At 39.7% G+C, this 15,822-nt stretch overlaps 1 protein-coding gene across 7 annotated transcripts in view; it reads left to right on the forward strand.

Moving 5' to 3' along the window:
• Positions 1 to 15,822, forward strand: part of VGLL4 (vestigial like family member 4) — a 141,540-nt gene that overhangs the window by 52,416 nt on the left and 73,302 nt on the right. Inside the window, exon 1 of one of the 7 annotated variants that reach the window (XM_070574759.1) lies at positions 12,559 to 13,262. The exons of the other annotated variants lie outside the window; for them this stretch is intronic. Coding sequence (XP_070430860.1) covers positions 13,181 to 13,262 — 82 coding nt within the window. The 5' untranslated portion in view covers positions 12,559 to 13,180. Of the gene's footprint in view, positions 1 to 12,558; positions 13,263 to 15,822 lie in introns of those variants that run through there. 7 annotated transcript variants of the gene reach the window in all.

Genomic DNA, 15,822 nt, shown 5'->3' on the forward strand with positions numbered 1-15,822 from the left:
GTTTTACGTGTCGGCTTTCCAAAGGAAAATATACTGGTGTACCTTTCCTTGGGGGTCCCAGGCCAAACGAAAGCACAGTGTTCAGCCTGTGCTTTCAGCAGCTGTACCTTTAGAGTGTCAATAAATACAATATGGCCGTTTGGCTACTGCTGTGGGGAGTAGACCCCTCTGAGTGTGCAGGTGCAATGTTGTGTTTTCTCACATTTCTCTCTCTCTCTCAAACTTGTTTTACTGGGAAAGCGGGGAAGAGAGATCAGGGAGAATCAGTTATTTCTCTGCAGCGTAAATTGGCATCACTGCAAGGAGGACCATAAGTTTCTTCTCGGCAGCCCTTACCACAGGGCTGTTAGCCCAGCTATCCAGTAACAGTAATCCTTGAATAATCAGAATCTCTAACAGCACTGATTGCCACTCAAAAGTAACAGGATTACACCTGAGACTTTTCTGGGTGAGGTGCTTAGGCTCCTTAACTCTTTAATAACTAGTCTCACCTAGAACTAGAGACAACCAGGAATTTTAAATCTTTTCATTCTTGTTGAACAGAAAAGCCAGTATTCTCCCTAGGTGGCAGGCGGCTTGCCTCAGTGATCTCCCCAAAGAAAGAAACGTAGCACTTTCGTCACTTTAAGCTCTGGCTGTTATCGTTGCTATTGTTAATTCAAACCATCAGGAAAATGAGCTAAACAATACTCTTCGTGTTCACTGTTAGGATAAAAATGTCTCTGTCTCTCTTTTTTGCCCTGGACGGTACAGCTCTGTCTCTCTCTCCACATCCCTTCAGACAGAAAAACCAAAGAAAAACAACCATAAACCCAGCAGAAACAACCCTCTCTAAATAATAATTACCATCATTTATAATGTAAAATAGGAAATTCTGTCTCGAGATTGCAAATGAAAGTAGCAGCCTATGGTTGGGTAGGAATGAGAAGCAAAAGGGAAGAGAGGAATTATCCAGAACCCTGGAATTTTAGGGCTGATTCAGGTACCGTAGAGATGGAAGAGAGAAGAATGTTGTCTATTGAAGTGGGACGTATGGTGAGTAAGAAAGAAGAGATGAGGCTTGGGGAAATGGGTGAGTAAATGGACATTTTGTGTGAAGTCAACAGAGTAATCTCTGGGATTAGATCCCTCTTTTTAATGCAGTCTTCAGAATATGCTTTTGCTTCATTTAAATAACGGATAAGTAGTTATTGTGACTTTTGAATATTTGACAGCTTTTAGGGTAATAAGAATGCTAAGTTTAACTGAGCACAGCATTATGATCATTTTTTTAAAGTTAAAAAAAAAATGCGTGTGGATGCCTTCACAGATATACAGCCGTCTTAAATTACTGTTCCCTCTTCCCGATGGACACACGTGTTACGTGGCGGTGGCATTTCTTGACACTCCTTTCAGAAATCCACATACGATCTAATTAAGCAGAAGGAAACTGCTAACTGGAACAGGACGACCTTTGTTCCTGCTTCTTTTTTATAGGTGTTGTTTCTGTTGGCGATTCTTTGGGGGTTGGAGGGGCGGGGCAGTCTTATTGTCTGAACAGGCCTCGCTTCTCTTCATGGAATAGCGAGAAACCCCATTGTCTTTAGGAAGGATGGCGGTAGTAATTCCCTGCGTTTGTATGTACTTTGCAGTTTAGAAAACACAAATAGCCGTTGTCTCATTGGGTCCTTGACAGCCTCACGCGAGGGGCAAGTGAGGTTTTATCATTTTACCCTTTTGCAGGTAAGGAAACTGAGGCTGGGAGAGGTAGAATTCCGTGACCAAGATCACATGGCTGAGCTGGACTGGGAACCAGGCTTTTCTGACTCTGTATCTAGGACTCTCTTTTACTGGAAAGCCAGAAGGAGACTGCAGAGAGCTCATCGTTATTAGGGCCCATTGTTGCTCTCAGCTTCCCGTTCTACCTTCCTTCTCCGCCTTTGCTGTCTCACTCCTGGCTTCACCCCTACCGTGTTTTCTCCTTGGCTTAGTCCTTAGTTCCTAGATCCTCTTTTCTCTTTCTCTAGGATCTGAGTCCCTCACTAGGACTGTGGGTTGTTGTTACTGGGGCCGCAGTCTTGGCGCTTCTCTGGGAGGCTGGAGTGTCGCTGATCTTCTAAGCCTGGTTAGAAGCCTGGTTCTTCCGCAGAGCTCGCCAAGCTGTCAGTGCTCTCCCTCCTGCCTCCCCTAGACTTTACGCAGAACTCAGGGCCTCCAACCCCGCTGGCCTCCCTCCGTCGCCAGCGTAGACTCTAGAGTTCTTTCGTCTCATTTGTTCTTTCAACAAATCTTCATTGATCATCTGCCAGGTGCCTGGCATTGTGTTAGCTGCTGGGGAAACAATGAAAAGGAAAACTGGGAGGGAGATGGACATTCATCAGAAGGGCACACATGTGATGTTACAACTGCCGAAGTCCTCTGAAGGGAGGTTCATGGCACTGCGAGAGTCACTAATAATTCACCACCACCAGCCTTAACTAGACACACACGCTGTGGAAATCCTACTGTGCTCCTCCAGTAAGTGCTCTGTCCTATTTCCAGGACCCCTCACACCCCACACATCCCTACCCGTGTGGCGATAAATAGGAAATCCTGTTTGTACATTTCTGGTCTTAATACAGGTGAGTATTGGCAGTTTATAAATTTCTGGTCCTGTTCCAGGTACGGAGCATCTGTAGTCTAAGATGACAGGCTGAGAACGAGGGGATTCATTTGCCCCTTCTGTGTAAAGCAAGACTGGAATTGTGTAAATTCAGGTGATCAGGTTCACAGTATAGCTTCCCAATGGGAGGGAACTTGAGCTGTTCTTAGGTTGGCTCACGTCGCCCCCTAGTCCTGCCCAGGAGTAACTCCCTGGGATGCAGTTGAACTCTGGAAGGTATGGAAGGCTTGGGGTTCCCTCAGCCAGGTGCTCTACTAAATTCAGTTCAAAATCCTCACCCAGTGCAGTAGTCCTGAACCTCAAGGAGAGGGGAGCGTGTCAGAATTATGTGGGGAGCTATTTCCAAACTACTGCTGTGTGTAGTTCTTTCCTGGGGATACATTCAAAATGCGTCTTTTTGGGCCCCACCCTAGATTTACTGAATCACCCTCCACATGTGGGGCCTGGGCATCCGTGGCTTTCACTGCCTCCTGGGTGATTCTAATGTGTGGCCAGGATTGAAAGCTGCTCTTCTAGTGGATGGATTTCTGGTGGCCCCGTGACTGTAATGTCCTCACAAATAGAAGCATCAATAAATAACAACCAAAGGATGATCGACAAGGCAATGTTGGCAAATCTATCCTTGGAAAGATGAAATTGTTTGCACTGTGAAAAGAATTTGATGGTATTGACCATTATGTGATTTAATTGAATACTTTCAACAAAAACCATTTAAAATATAGTTGACTTGGTGAAAAAAGAAAATTGGGACCATCTGCTTACTTTATGAAGACTCTGTTTTCCTTTATCCGGGTTTTTAGGTCAGTAATTAATTCAGGAAACTTGAAATGTCTACCCCTGTAGGCATTGGGGCATATATGAAGAAAACTAAGACACGGATCTAACTTCAGAGAGATCACAGTGTGGTGAGGAAGATGAATTTGTTTAAAATTTTTAAGGTACAGTTCTTACAGGTGCATGTTAATCTTAACATTGCAAATGATCTGTTTTTCATACCTAGTTTTTATTCAGTTGCTTTTTGTAAATCGAATGTAAAACTCACCCTTTGCAAGTTAACAATCATTGTAGACTTTAAAAACTTCTTATTTTTAGTTAAAAGTAAGACCTTGGGGAGCCAGCCCTGATGGCCTAGTGGTTAAAGTTTGGGCTTTCTCTGCTCCAGTGGCCCGGGTTCAGTTCCCGGCAGTGGGACCACACCACCTGTCTGCCAGTTGCCATGCCGTGGTGGCAGCTCATAGAGAGCAACGAGAAGGACTTACGACTAGAATATACAGCTGCAGTGGGGCTCGGGGGTGGGGGGGGGGGGGAGTAAGACTTTGGGTATAGTGGAAAATCACAGCTTCAGATCCCAGATCTACCACTCTCTGTGTGAGTTTGCACAAGCTACTTAGCCTGCTGTCTGTTTCCCATCTGTAAAATGGTACCTCATAGCATTGTTGTGAGGATTTAAAAAGAAACAAGATCTGTTAGAGAACCCAGCGCTAGGGCACGCACCATGCGCAACATGGAGCGAGTGTCATTTGTCCTTCTTTCCTTCCAGCTATAGGGAGAAAATAACATTTGAAGACAGTAGGACGTTGACTTCTTGAACTGTATCAGCTATTGATTATATGGCTAAGGGGAAAAATTCTAATAATGGTTTACTTCCATCAGAGTTTCTCAATAGTGGCATTATTGGCCAGATAACTCTTTGCTGTGGGAGGCTATCCTGTGCATTGTAGCATCCCTGGCCTCCATCCACTAGATGCCAGTACTACCCCCAGGTTGTGACAACCAGGCATTGCTGATGTCCCCTGGGTTGGGGGAAGCAGAATTGCCCAGGTTGACAGCCACTGCGTTAGACCCTTTCCCTCTGTTCTGGATGGTGAATCCTGTCCCTCTGCCTCTTACAGCCCTTTAAAAGTTTTTACTCTGGGTCAGAGAAGTGCACAGTCAAACCACAGTGAGGCCACTCCATGCCTACCAGAGTAGTGGGCATGGAAAAGATGGAAAAGTGTTGGCAAGGACATGGAGTAACCTGAAATCCCATACGCTGCTGGCAGGAGTATAAATTGGTACCATTGCTTTGGAAAACTATTTGGCAATATCTACTTAAGCTGAAAATGTGTTCACTCTATGAGTTAACGTATCTGCTCCTAAGTGTGTGTATGCAACAGAAATGCAGTCATATGTCACCAAAGACACGTACTAGAATATTTGTAGCACGACTATTTATAATATCCCCCAAATAGAAACTACCTAAATGCCCATCAACAGTAGAATGAAGGAAGTGTGATCTATTAGAGCAATAGAATACTATACAGCAATGAAAATGAATGATTTTTTTTCAGCTGCACATAAAAATAGGAATAACACCCATAAACATAATGTTGGGTGAAAGGATCCAGTCACATAAGAGTACATACCAAATGATTCTCTCTATGTAAAGTGTTCAAACTAATTAATGCTCTTAGAGGTTAGAATAGTAGTTACCCTATAGGAGTAGTTGTTAGAAGGGGGCACAAGGGGAGGAGGTAGTAAAATTCTCTCTGTTAAAAAAAACAGGTGTGGTGTCTGTTTTCTGGACTGGATCCTAACTGGTTGAAAGGGTGATTCCAGAGGTAGGAAAATGCTGTATAATTGATGAAGTACTATGACGGCAAATTGAACTGCTAATTGAAGATTGGGTCAAACAATGGGGTATCAGTGTTCTTAGCTCTTCAAATGTTAAATATTTGGGATTTTTCCTTCATTGTATTTCTTCTCCTGTTTTTACTATGGAAGTAAGTTCTAGCCAACCCTGGCAGGAATATGTCTGTGGATAGTTATAATTTTCGAGAATGTGAATATTAGAGTAATATTTTATTTGTGAATGTTCTTTGAATGGGATTTACTGAACCTAAATTGTTTGTAATAATGAAAGTCACTAAAATAATCATTTTTGTTTGCAAGGAAGCATTTGTTCCAAGCATGGAAGGCACTCGTAAAACTAGCAAGTTACAGTGTTTTGCAAGAGATTTCTCCTTTCTTCGGAATGTTAAATGGTTAAATTCCCTTCTCTAGTACTGATTTATTTAAAACAAGAGTCCTAGTCTGCACTTTTAAATACTATTTATATTTTAAATTCATGTTAATAAAGCAAATTTTTAATTCAATCATTTGATATCAGTTGGTTTTGTTGGAATTTTGTTTTTGCAAAGAGTGAGAGGAACTGTTTGTTGAAAGATATTTACTGTGACTTTTAAAATTAAATAAAATAAGAGGCTGACTTTGTTTAAAATCAGATGAGTGGCCCAAATTATGCAGTTTGCTTTTCAAAATTGTCTTTGCAATTTAAAATTCATCCCTAGAGGGTGCTATTGTACTGAAAGTTTAAATCTTTGATTTGAAGAACCATTTTAAGTTGTTTTAAAAGTACATATATTTGTGTTAAAATCCCACTACATTAAGTAAATGATCTAGTGGTACTCAACAGAAGTTGAGAGTGTTTTAACTTAAAAATGGTACCATTTTATGAACAATAAAAGTCAAGACAAATAGCTTAATGGTATTTGCTTTCATGAAAAATTTGACAAAATACTGTATATTTTTCATCATCATTTCAGTGTGAGCAACTCCAAGTTAGAGAAACAAGCAATATTTTATGATATGTTCAGGGATTCTTTCCTTGAAAGAAAACGTAGTATCATAGGGAACTTAATAGATATTCAGGTACACATTGTTGATACTTGACTTGTTTTAAAATTGTTTCGTTTTGGTGTCTTCTTTAATTCAACAGCTGTGTTGTTGAGGACCTACTGTGTAGAAAGCAGTCTTTATAATCTGGGAGGAGAGAGATCCATAAGTTATCTCATAGTCTGCCTTGTTTTATAATTAAGTGCAGCATAAGCCTAATATACCATGGAATGAAAGATTGGTTCCAGCTAATGGGCTGCTTGGAGAAGGTGGGCTTTTAGCTAAGCCTTTAACTTTGCATTCTGAACAGCATTTAAAAGAAAAGAAGCTTTGGTTTCTTCAGTCTTCTTTCTTACCACTCAATGCTAGGTTTTCACTTCCGCCCTTTTCTATGCTTTCCTTCTCACAACCTTGTCTTAGTAATTAAGGTAATTAGATAGGGGCCGGCCTGGTGGTGCAGCGGTTAAGTTCGCACGTTCTGCTTCTTGGTGGCCCGGGGTTCGCTGGTTCGGATCCCAGGTGCGGACATTGCACCGCTTGGCAAAACCCATGCTGTGGTAGGCGTCCCACATGTATAAAGTAGAGGAAGATGGGCATGGATCTTAGCTCAGGGCCAGTCTTCCTCAGCAAAAAGAGGAGGATTGGCAGTAGTTAGCTCAGGGCTAATCTTCCTCAAAAAAAAAAAAAAAAAAAAAAGGAAAAGATAGATAAAACAGTGGAAGTTCCTTGACCAGTGAAGTGTCTAACAAACATCATCATCATTATTATTGTGACTGTTCATATTATATTGAAGAATGTAACCATAAATTGCAGTGGATTCTAGAGATGCTCTTAAACATGCATTTTCACACATCCAACTTCTCGTTTAACCAATACCTTGGATCAAGGTACAGTCAGACTTATTTTCTTCCTTTGGTAAGGTCTTTTAAAATTATTATTCACATGTCAAGTTAAAGTGATTTCTAAAAAAATAAATGTGTGGTAAGGAGAAAAAAATGTTAAAATGAAAGCATTAGCTAAATATCTAGGTTGCTTAGAATCCTGAGAAGAAGAGAGCAATTGAATCCAGTGGGGGAACCAAATAGCCCAGTAGGGTTATTTATATTTCCCAGTGTCTTTGAGGAGATTATTATTAGACTTAACATTAAAATATTCCACTTCTGCAAGTGCTCTGATGAAAGCATTTTGTTTTTTAAAAAGTGTCTGGAGAGTGCTTTTGATCGCTGGCTTTTATTAAGCAGCTCACAGTTTTGCTAGCTCTGTTTTACACTGGTAGTCAACTCTCCAGCAAATAGAACAATTTTACCCAATAGTTAGCCTGGGCTTGCTTCTAGCATCATTTTACCATCATTATGCTAAGATGCTGCCATAGTGAACATTTATGGAGCACTTATTGTATGCCTTGGGGAGCTTTATACCAAGAACTGAAGCTTAGTTTTCCTTTTCTCCAGAAGCTTATGGTCTAGTTTAGGGGATCGATACTAATATGTGAAACGATTACTAAATAATGAAGACAGAAAGCAGGTGCATATATGTCTATGTGCTCTGGAAGTTTAAACAGAGTTTCTCTCTGTGGGCTGTTCCTTTTTTTTCTTCCAGTTTTATTGAGCTGTAGTTGACATACATCGCTATATTGCAGGCTGTGCTGTAGGACAGACACCTCATCATAAACGTCTCTGAATCTTACAAAGGTCTAAATACATGTTTGGAATTTTATTGTCTTTAGTTGTTAAATCTAAATCAAAAGGACAGATCACAGTGTTTAAAAATAAGGTATACGTATGTTCCACGGCTTGTGCCTTACCAGGGCATGTTTTCTCATTATGTGTCTGCTTTTTCAAAAGTGGGGAACTTCCTTCACCCTCACCTTGATTATGTAAGGAATATGCTCTTTGTAGGTAAATTAGAAATACAGAAAAATGTCAAAAATGCCCGCCACTCAAAGATAGGCATTATTAACATTTTGGTGTACTTTCTGTCTTTTAAATACATATGTATACTTTTTTCTACTTACGTGTATATATTCATAAATATATAAGAAAATTGATGCATCGTGTACATACTACTTTTATATCCTATTTTTGTTTACTTGTTTTCAGTTAACATATGTAGTACTATTATATAGTACAGAGTGTAGCATTTCCTCCTGTCATTATATATTTTTGAAGGAATTATAACAGCTGAATAATATTGTTAAAGACAAAATTCAGCCAAGTAAATTTGGAGATCTGATTGGCTTTATTAAAGAATTCATGAGTCAGGCAGTGTCCCATCCAGCAATTCTTGAAGGGTGCTCCAAGGAGTTGTACAGAATGGAAGGTTTTGATAGCAGAAGGAGGGCAAGGAATTTATTAGCAAAAGAAGAGAAAGGATTGTTTCAGGCCAGGTCCTCTTCTTTGGTGGGAGGGAGCGGCAAGGGTCTCACGCAGTTTACCTTACTGGTGCTGATCAGGAAGTTTCAGCTGACTGCTTAAAGGTTGCATTTCTGCGAGAGCGTGAAACTGCAGTTAAGTCTTGGTTTGCTGTCGTGGGGGCAAATGACTCCATTTGGGGCTATTTCTTTTTTAACAATATTCTGTCATTGATATACCACAGTTATAATGCATTCCCTTATTTTTGCACTTTAGGTTTTCCATTTTTCATTATTATAAATATAAGAATGATAAGCATCTTTATGTAACTCTTTGACCAAATCTTATTGCTTTCTTAAGACAGAGTTCTAGAAGTAGAGTCCAGTGCAAGCACAAGGATATGAGCGTTTTCCAGAGCACTGATAGCTTGGTGTGTGTGTCAGACTGCTCTGTAGAAAGGCATTATCTGCTTACGCTTCCACCGGCGGGGAACCCAGGTTCCAATGGCATCTCGCCTCACAGGCATTAAATAAGATCGAAAACGTCTTTTCTTTTTGTTAATTTGGCAGATGGAGAATTACTTAATTTTTTAAAAATTTGTATTCTTTAAGTTTTTAATGAGGCTCACTCGATTTTTAAAAATGTATCGGCCGTTTGTTTCTCATGTTCTTTGCTCACTTAAAAAATATTTAGATTTATTTTTTTCTATTTTTAGATGTTCTTTATATACCAAGACCCTGTATTTATCCTTCATCCACCATAATATATATTACAAATATATTCTTCTGTTTTGTGTTTTGCCTCTCTACTTGGTCTGGGTGTTTTTGGATGTACAAAAAACATAAAATTTGTATGTTCAGTCAAATTCCTCAGCGTTTTCCTCTATGATTTCTGTCTTTGATTTAAGGGTCTTTTCAGGCTTAGGAGATGTTTCCCTATTCCAAATTAGATAGTCTGAACATCTTCTTAGAGTATTTAAAGTTTTTACAGTAAAAACTTTGTATAACAGTAGATGTTTAGAGCTACTTATTCTGTACCACTTCCACCCCAAAAATGTTCTTTGCCTTATGTTTTAAATATCTGACTGCTCAAATTTCTTCGTCCTTAAAAAAAAACCGCAAAACTTCCTACCTGATTTTTTGTGGATGAATTTTAGAACCGTCTTTCCAATTTCCTTAAAAACAATCCCGTTGGTACTTTAATTATAACTATATTAGCCTATGAATGAACTTGAGAAGCATTGACATTTTCCAGTATTTGGATTTTTAAAATGAATGTGTTGATTGTAACCTGAAGCTCGGTCGGAATCTAGATGAGTGTTCCTCAAATGTGAGGACTTGTGGTCCCCAAAAGATGTTGACATGATCATGTCTTTAGATCATCCAGAGTGTGCTGGGAGTAGAGAGGGGGGAATTGACAATCTGCCTGTGAGGCGTTTTAACCCTACTGATTTTATTCAACAAGCATTTATTGATGGCCTACCATGTGCCAGGCTTATGCCAGACTGACCTTGCAAAGGTGAAGAAGGCATAGCCCTTGCTCTTAAAGCCTAGACCTGATTAGGATAGAAGCATGTACATGGGGAAAGGATAGCACAGAGCAGGGAATGAGATGGAAGGACGGCGGGCCCACAAGACATGAGAGGCATGTGCCAAGTCTTGAGGGAAGAATGGGTGTTTGCTGGGTAGACAGGCTGGAAAAGTCTTTCACCAAGAGAGAACCTGTGCACCGAGAAGAGAAATAATGTAGTTTTTAAGAGTAACTGTAGGGAGGTCAATGTTCTTGAAGCATACAGTGAAAGATGTGAGGAGCTGGAATGGAGCAGGCCCGGGTTGCCGAGGGCATTTACCATACTGCAGAGTCCGGCCGTTGGAGCTAGCCGGCCTCTAGCACAGGGCTTCTCAGACTGTCTGGGTGGAAGATTTAAGAGACATAAAATTACTCTGTCAAATTGCTATAAAAGTTTCCAAATGTTCACTCTTGGTTTGTGTATCTGTCTCTTGTGGATAGTGACAAGCAGTTCTTGAACCCGTCTGTGGACCACACGTCAGTAGCACCACGCTAGCATCCCGAATCAGTGGGAAAGATGTGACTAGGGGATGGAGGTGTTATGACAGATCATTCTAAACAAAAGTCAGAGTCTACCTGTGGAACTGTGTGCATACAGATGATTGCCGCTCAGAGGCCGAGAACCATGTTGTAAGTGATACTGAGATATTAAAGGAAGTTACTGAATATTTTACTCATATTTTTACAACTGTATTGTTTGAATTTGGTTAAATCACTATATTTAAAAAAACAAAACTATCCTTCTCAAACTAAGTATATAAAATGAAGTATCTTAAGGCAGGTAATTTTTTCCTTCTTGGATGAAAGCAATGTTTCTCAGCCTTGGCTGCATATTAGAATCACATGGGACCCTTTAAAAATGATACTGATGCTGGGCCTCACCTTAGATTATATATCAGGATTTTTAGAAGCTCCACATTGACTCTGATGTGCAGCCAGCTCTCTCCCACGTGGGTTATGCTAATGACTCATAACGTTTTCTGATTGAGAATTTATGTCAAGAACGTAGCACAATAATTGTTCTCCAAAGCTATCAGTTGAATTTGCATCTATACCTAAAGATATTAAGATTCAGTGCAATAATCTTGTCTATAATAGATGCAATAAGAGTTTTCTTTCTACCCTGCCTGCCAAATACCACAAAGTATTTTAATTATAAGTGATGGAATACATAGCTTTCCATATAGCTTATTCAGTACCTAGAATATGTAATCTAGCATTAATAAATATCCTTATAAATTAGAGCTTGTAAAATCTTGATTCTTCTGTTGCCTACTTCACCTGCTGCTATCCCTGTTACAGCCGTTGTAGCAGTGATGGCAACGGTGTTGGGTGTTGTGTTAATCTCCAAATGAGATTTGATTAGAACAGCTTGCCATGAACATGCCTCTTACCCAAAATGCAACTATTGCTGAATTTTTAACATATAACCTCTCGAAATTATTTATTTAACTCTTCTTTTAGAGCATTAAAATTTCAGGTCTTGGTCTACAATATGGCACACTCCTTGATATTTTCTAAATCTTCAAATACCATACAATAATATCAGTACAGAAACACTTCCTGTGGTGAATTGTCTATTTATGGTGCCAAAAGCTAGCTGTGATGTGCAAAGATAAAACCAGTTTTTCCCTGTTTTGCTAGTGTGTTCTTCATGTGCTGAAGTGGTTCACTCATTCAGTAAACAGCTTTTGGGCACCTACTTGTGCTAGATATTGGAGATGCAAAGCTTAAGCCCCAAGTCCTTCCAACAAGGAATGACATGGCGGCAGGCTGCTGGGTGCCTCTGGTGCACAGACGGAACAGCTTTTATATGTGCAAATGAAAATAATTTTACCCCCCACCCCATCATTTCAAGTAGACTTTCACTTTTGGATATATCAGTATTACTTGCTTAAACTCTCTGTTTTCCCCACCTTGTTCTTTAGAAGGTTATAATATTAGGGAAAAAACACTCTAAAAGTAGTTTTACCAATTATTTTGGGGCCATGGGCCAGTCTTGAATCCCTCTGAGCCTCAGTTTCCGCTGCTGTAAGACCACCCCTGCCCTGTCCATGTGATTGTTATGAGGATTAAGAGAGACGTTACATGTAGCAGCATTACCATCAGAAATTTAAATATAGGAAGTGTCAGTGGACATTGTAAAACAATTTTAAAAAGAAACCTTACAAATCTGTGTGTTTTATGGACCACAGCAAAACACTTGGGTTTCTGAAACTCAAAATTGAAGATACACCAAAGTTAAATGCCATGGAAGTTTGCTTCCATGATGGCTTTTTTACTTTTTTCTCAGCTCCCGAAAAAGAAACTTCCTGGGTTTTCTTTTCCCTCCTACGGTTTTGCAGTGGCAAGGCTGCTTCCTGTCAAGCGCAGCTCTGCCACGGGCCCTCTGTACAGACTCCACCTCCTCTTTCTCTTTCTTTCAAACACTTAGTACATTTAGAGACTGATCTTGTGCAGAAAATAGCCCCGCCGTTTGAAGAGCTCCAGGGGCTCAGTGAGCATGCTCCGACCCCCTCCCGCTGGGAAGAGGAAGCCCGATTGCATACGAGTCATACCAAGCATAGCCAGCATGTCAGCGCAGTTAACTTGCAGCGGGCTGTGAGGAAAGCGAGCGTGGCTTTGTCCTAGGAAATGTGCTTCGTGTTTTTCTTTTTTACTCCTTTTTTATTTTCGAAAAAAGACCTGTAAAGACTTCTGAAACAATTTTTAAATGCTCAATTGAGGATACAAAACGTATACCGTCTACAAATAAACCCTTGAAGGGTTTTGTGCGAGTTCGATTTTTTTTGTGCGTGTGTTCTTTTTTTTACTTTTACATACTTTGTTTTGATCATCTGAGGCCGGGCCTCCGTCTTTGTGAAGTTTAAGCGAAGAGCCAGGAGCTACTCAGCAATAATTGATTTTTGAAACGTACTCTTTTGGGGCGAAAGCAAAGAGCTGGTTTTCTGTGCTAGCCCAATAAATGCTATTTATGAAGATGGACCTGTTGAACTACCAGTACTTGGACAAGATGAACAACAATATCGGCATTCTGTGCTATGAAGGTAGAGCTTCCGTTCTGGAAACTGCTGTTCCACTGCTTTGGTCAAGGCCACTCCTTCTTTAGGGTTCTGAATGCCTTCTCTGCATTTTGTTCTCTTTCTTGGGACTTGAGGGTGCTTTGAAAAGCAAGCGGTTATTATGTACTGTTTTCGATACAAAGTTGGTTGTTTGGATCTGAGCCTTCAGGGTTCGGGCAGAGAGGGCTGGGGGGCGGGGAGGCGGTGAAATAGAAACTGTTAAAAGTTTGCTTTATGCTTGCAACATACTAACTCTTCAAATTTTTAACTCTTTAAAATGTTTTCTTTTCTTCTTCTTTTTTTTTTTTTTTTTGATTTCTGTTGACATTCTCATTAGAGGGAGTACTTCTAGGACCCAAGTAAAACTTAAATGTGTCGAGTTTTGTTTTTGTCTTTTTGCTTTGATACTTATTTTAAACATACACTCATGTTGTATTCCAGCAGTGCTTTGGATTTTCCTGTAGAGGGGAACAGAAAGTTACAGTGAATTTTTGTTTTTGGGAGTGATTACTCCAAACAATGAAGAATTTTTCTGTTCATTTTGGAGGACTGGAAGGGCACCCGTGTCACAGAGCACAGACTGGCTCTTTGTCTGATTTCCCATTTCCTGTACAGCTCTGAAAGAGTTCTGACATTGAAGGATGTTCCCTCCACACTCTGGTCCCTTGTGGAAGTGATTGCACAACACACCAACCAGAAAGCTAGATGAAAAAAAAAAAACAACTCCGGATTCTTATTGTTTATTACCTCCTACGAAACCATGAGGTATTTCCCCACTGCCTTGTAGTATTTGAAGCCGTCTCTGTTAGTAGTAAGAAGAGAGAAAGCGATTTCTTAATCTGTTGGAACATTATCTACGTGCGATTTGAAACAGTGGTAATGGCCTGGGTTTGAGTGGCCGGAGAGGCATCTCTGGGGGAATGCAGCTTGGCAGGAGGAGTGTTTTTTGTTGTAACCACATACAAATCGAGGCACCATCTCCTTTCTGATTCAGCAGGAGCAGTTTCCATGTTTTCTCCTACAGTGAACTGAACAAGAAAACATTGAAGAAATGTGGGAGGGTGAGCCGACCCACTTGTATTTTTCATGTAAAAATTTCAGGCCTGTTGCCTAATCAGTTGAAAACTTACCCTTTCCCCTTCAAGAAAGAAAATAATCTCATTCAATTTTTTGTTGTTGTTTTAATTAATTTATTTTTTTTAACTCTATGGATAAGGATCTCATACTTAAGGTTTTTTTTTAAAAAAGCTTTTTTTGTTTTTTCTTTACTCCTAGTTGTTCCACTGATACGAATTTTGGTGAATTGCTTTCTTTGAATCTGCTGCTTTAAGTATCATCTTACTTCTGAAGTCCCTCATTTAAAAGGGAGACTTCTTCAGAACTAAGTAGCAAGCGGCTGGGCTTGTTTCCTGTGAAATTAACATATTGCAGTTAGTTTCTTAGACTTTTTCAGTGAACAAGAAATGAAAACCTTAAGGCGATTTCCATTGACTTGTGTTTGTCATCGAGTAATATGATATTTTCAAAACCAAACCAAAACAATGATCAGCCTAAGAGAAGAATATAAGGCTTGCTAGCAAATTGATAGCACGATCATTTTTTATGTCTCCAGTTGGTGGTGAGGAAAAGCTTATGGAAAGCGTGCCCAGGTTGATTTATTGTTGGGTAGTAGGTAACACAGTGAGAGCAGTCTTCTGGCTTCCTTATTTGGGAGGACGAAACTTTGATTTTGAAAGTTGAGTAGGTATGTGGGATGATTTGCCATAGTCTGTTTGGTTTAAACATCTGCTGCTATTTTCCTTATTATGAAAGTTAACATTACTTTAACACCAAAATAAATACACAGGAAATGAAGAAAAGCACAGCAAAATTTGAGTGGTGTTTATAGTGGGTTGTTTATGTCCCAGTGGTTTTCTCAGTGTAAACACTGCACACATCTGCTCTGAACTCAAAAGAGTGTTTTGAAGATGGGCATAAATCTTAGATGGGATTTTTTTTTTTTGGTAAGAAAAGTTGGAAGAGTTATTGTTCCTTTAGATCTGACACTTTGAGAATATTCCTATTAAACATAGCACACCAGCATTCCTGGGAGGTTATTTGGAAAATGGAATGTGCAGTTGGTGGGCAGCATTTAATTCCACTGAGGGCACAGGCAAGTTTCACATCTCTTAAGAATAAGGGACACGTTAATTTTCTGAATGTTTAGTTTTAAAAATTAAGATGTTGATGGTTAGTTTTTCTTATTCTCTAGGTTAGTTATAACATATTCGTTAGTTTTATTAACAGCTCTACTCTTCAAAATAAACCATGTTCTGCATCGTCTTTATTCAACCTCTCTACCAACTTAGACACAAATAAGTCTTTTTAAACCAATTATCTTGTTGCATATAAGGTCTTCCTGAAATCCCACATTCACAAAGTGGACTCTGAGTGGTTTAGGTAGGGCCTCTGCTTGGTGAATTCTCTCTGGCACTTTCACTGTAGTAATCTACAAGCGTAATTGAAAAGAGAGTAAAGGAAAAAATTAACCACAAATAGTAGGTTT

The sequence above is a fragment of the Equus przewalskii genome, chromosome 15, assembly GCF_037783145.1.
Source record: "Equus przewalskii isolate Varuska chromosome 15, EquPr2, whole genome shotgun sequence".
Taxonomy (NCBI): Eukaryota; Metazoa; Chordata; class Mammalia; order Perissodactyla; family Equidae; genus Equus; species Equus przewalskii.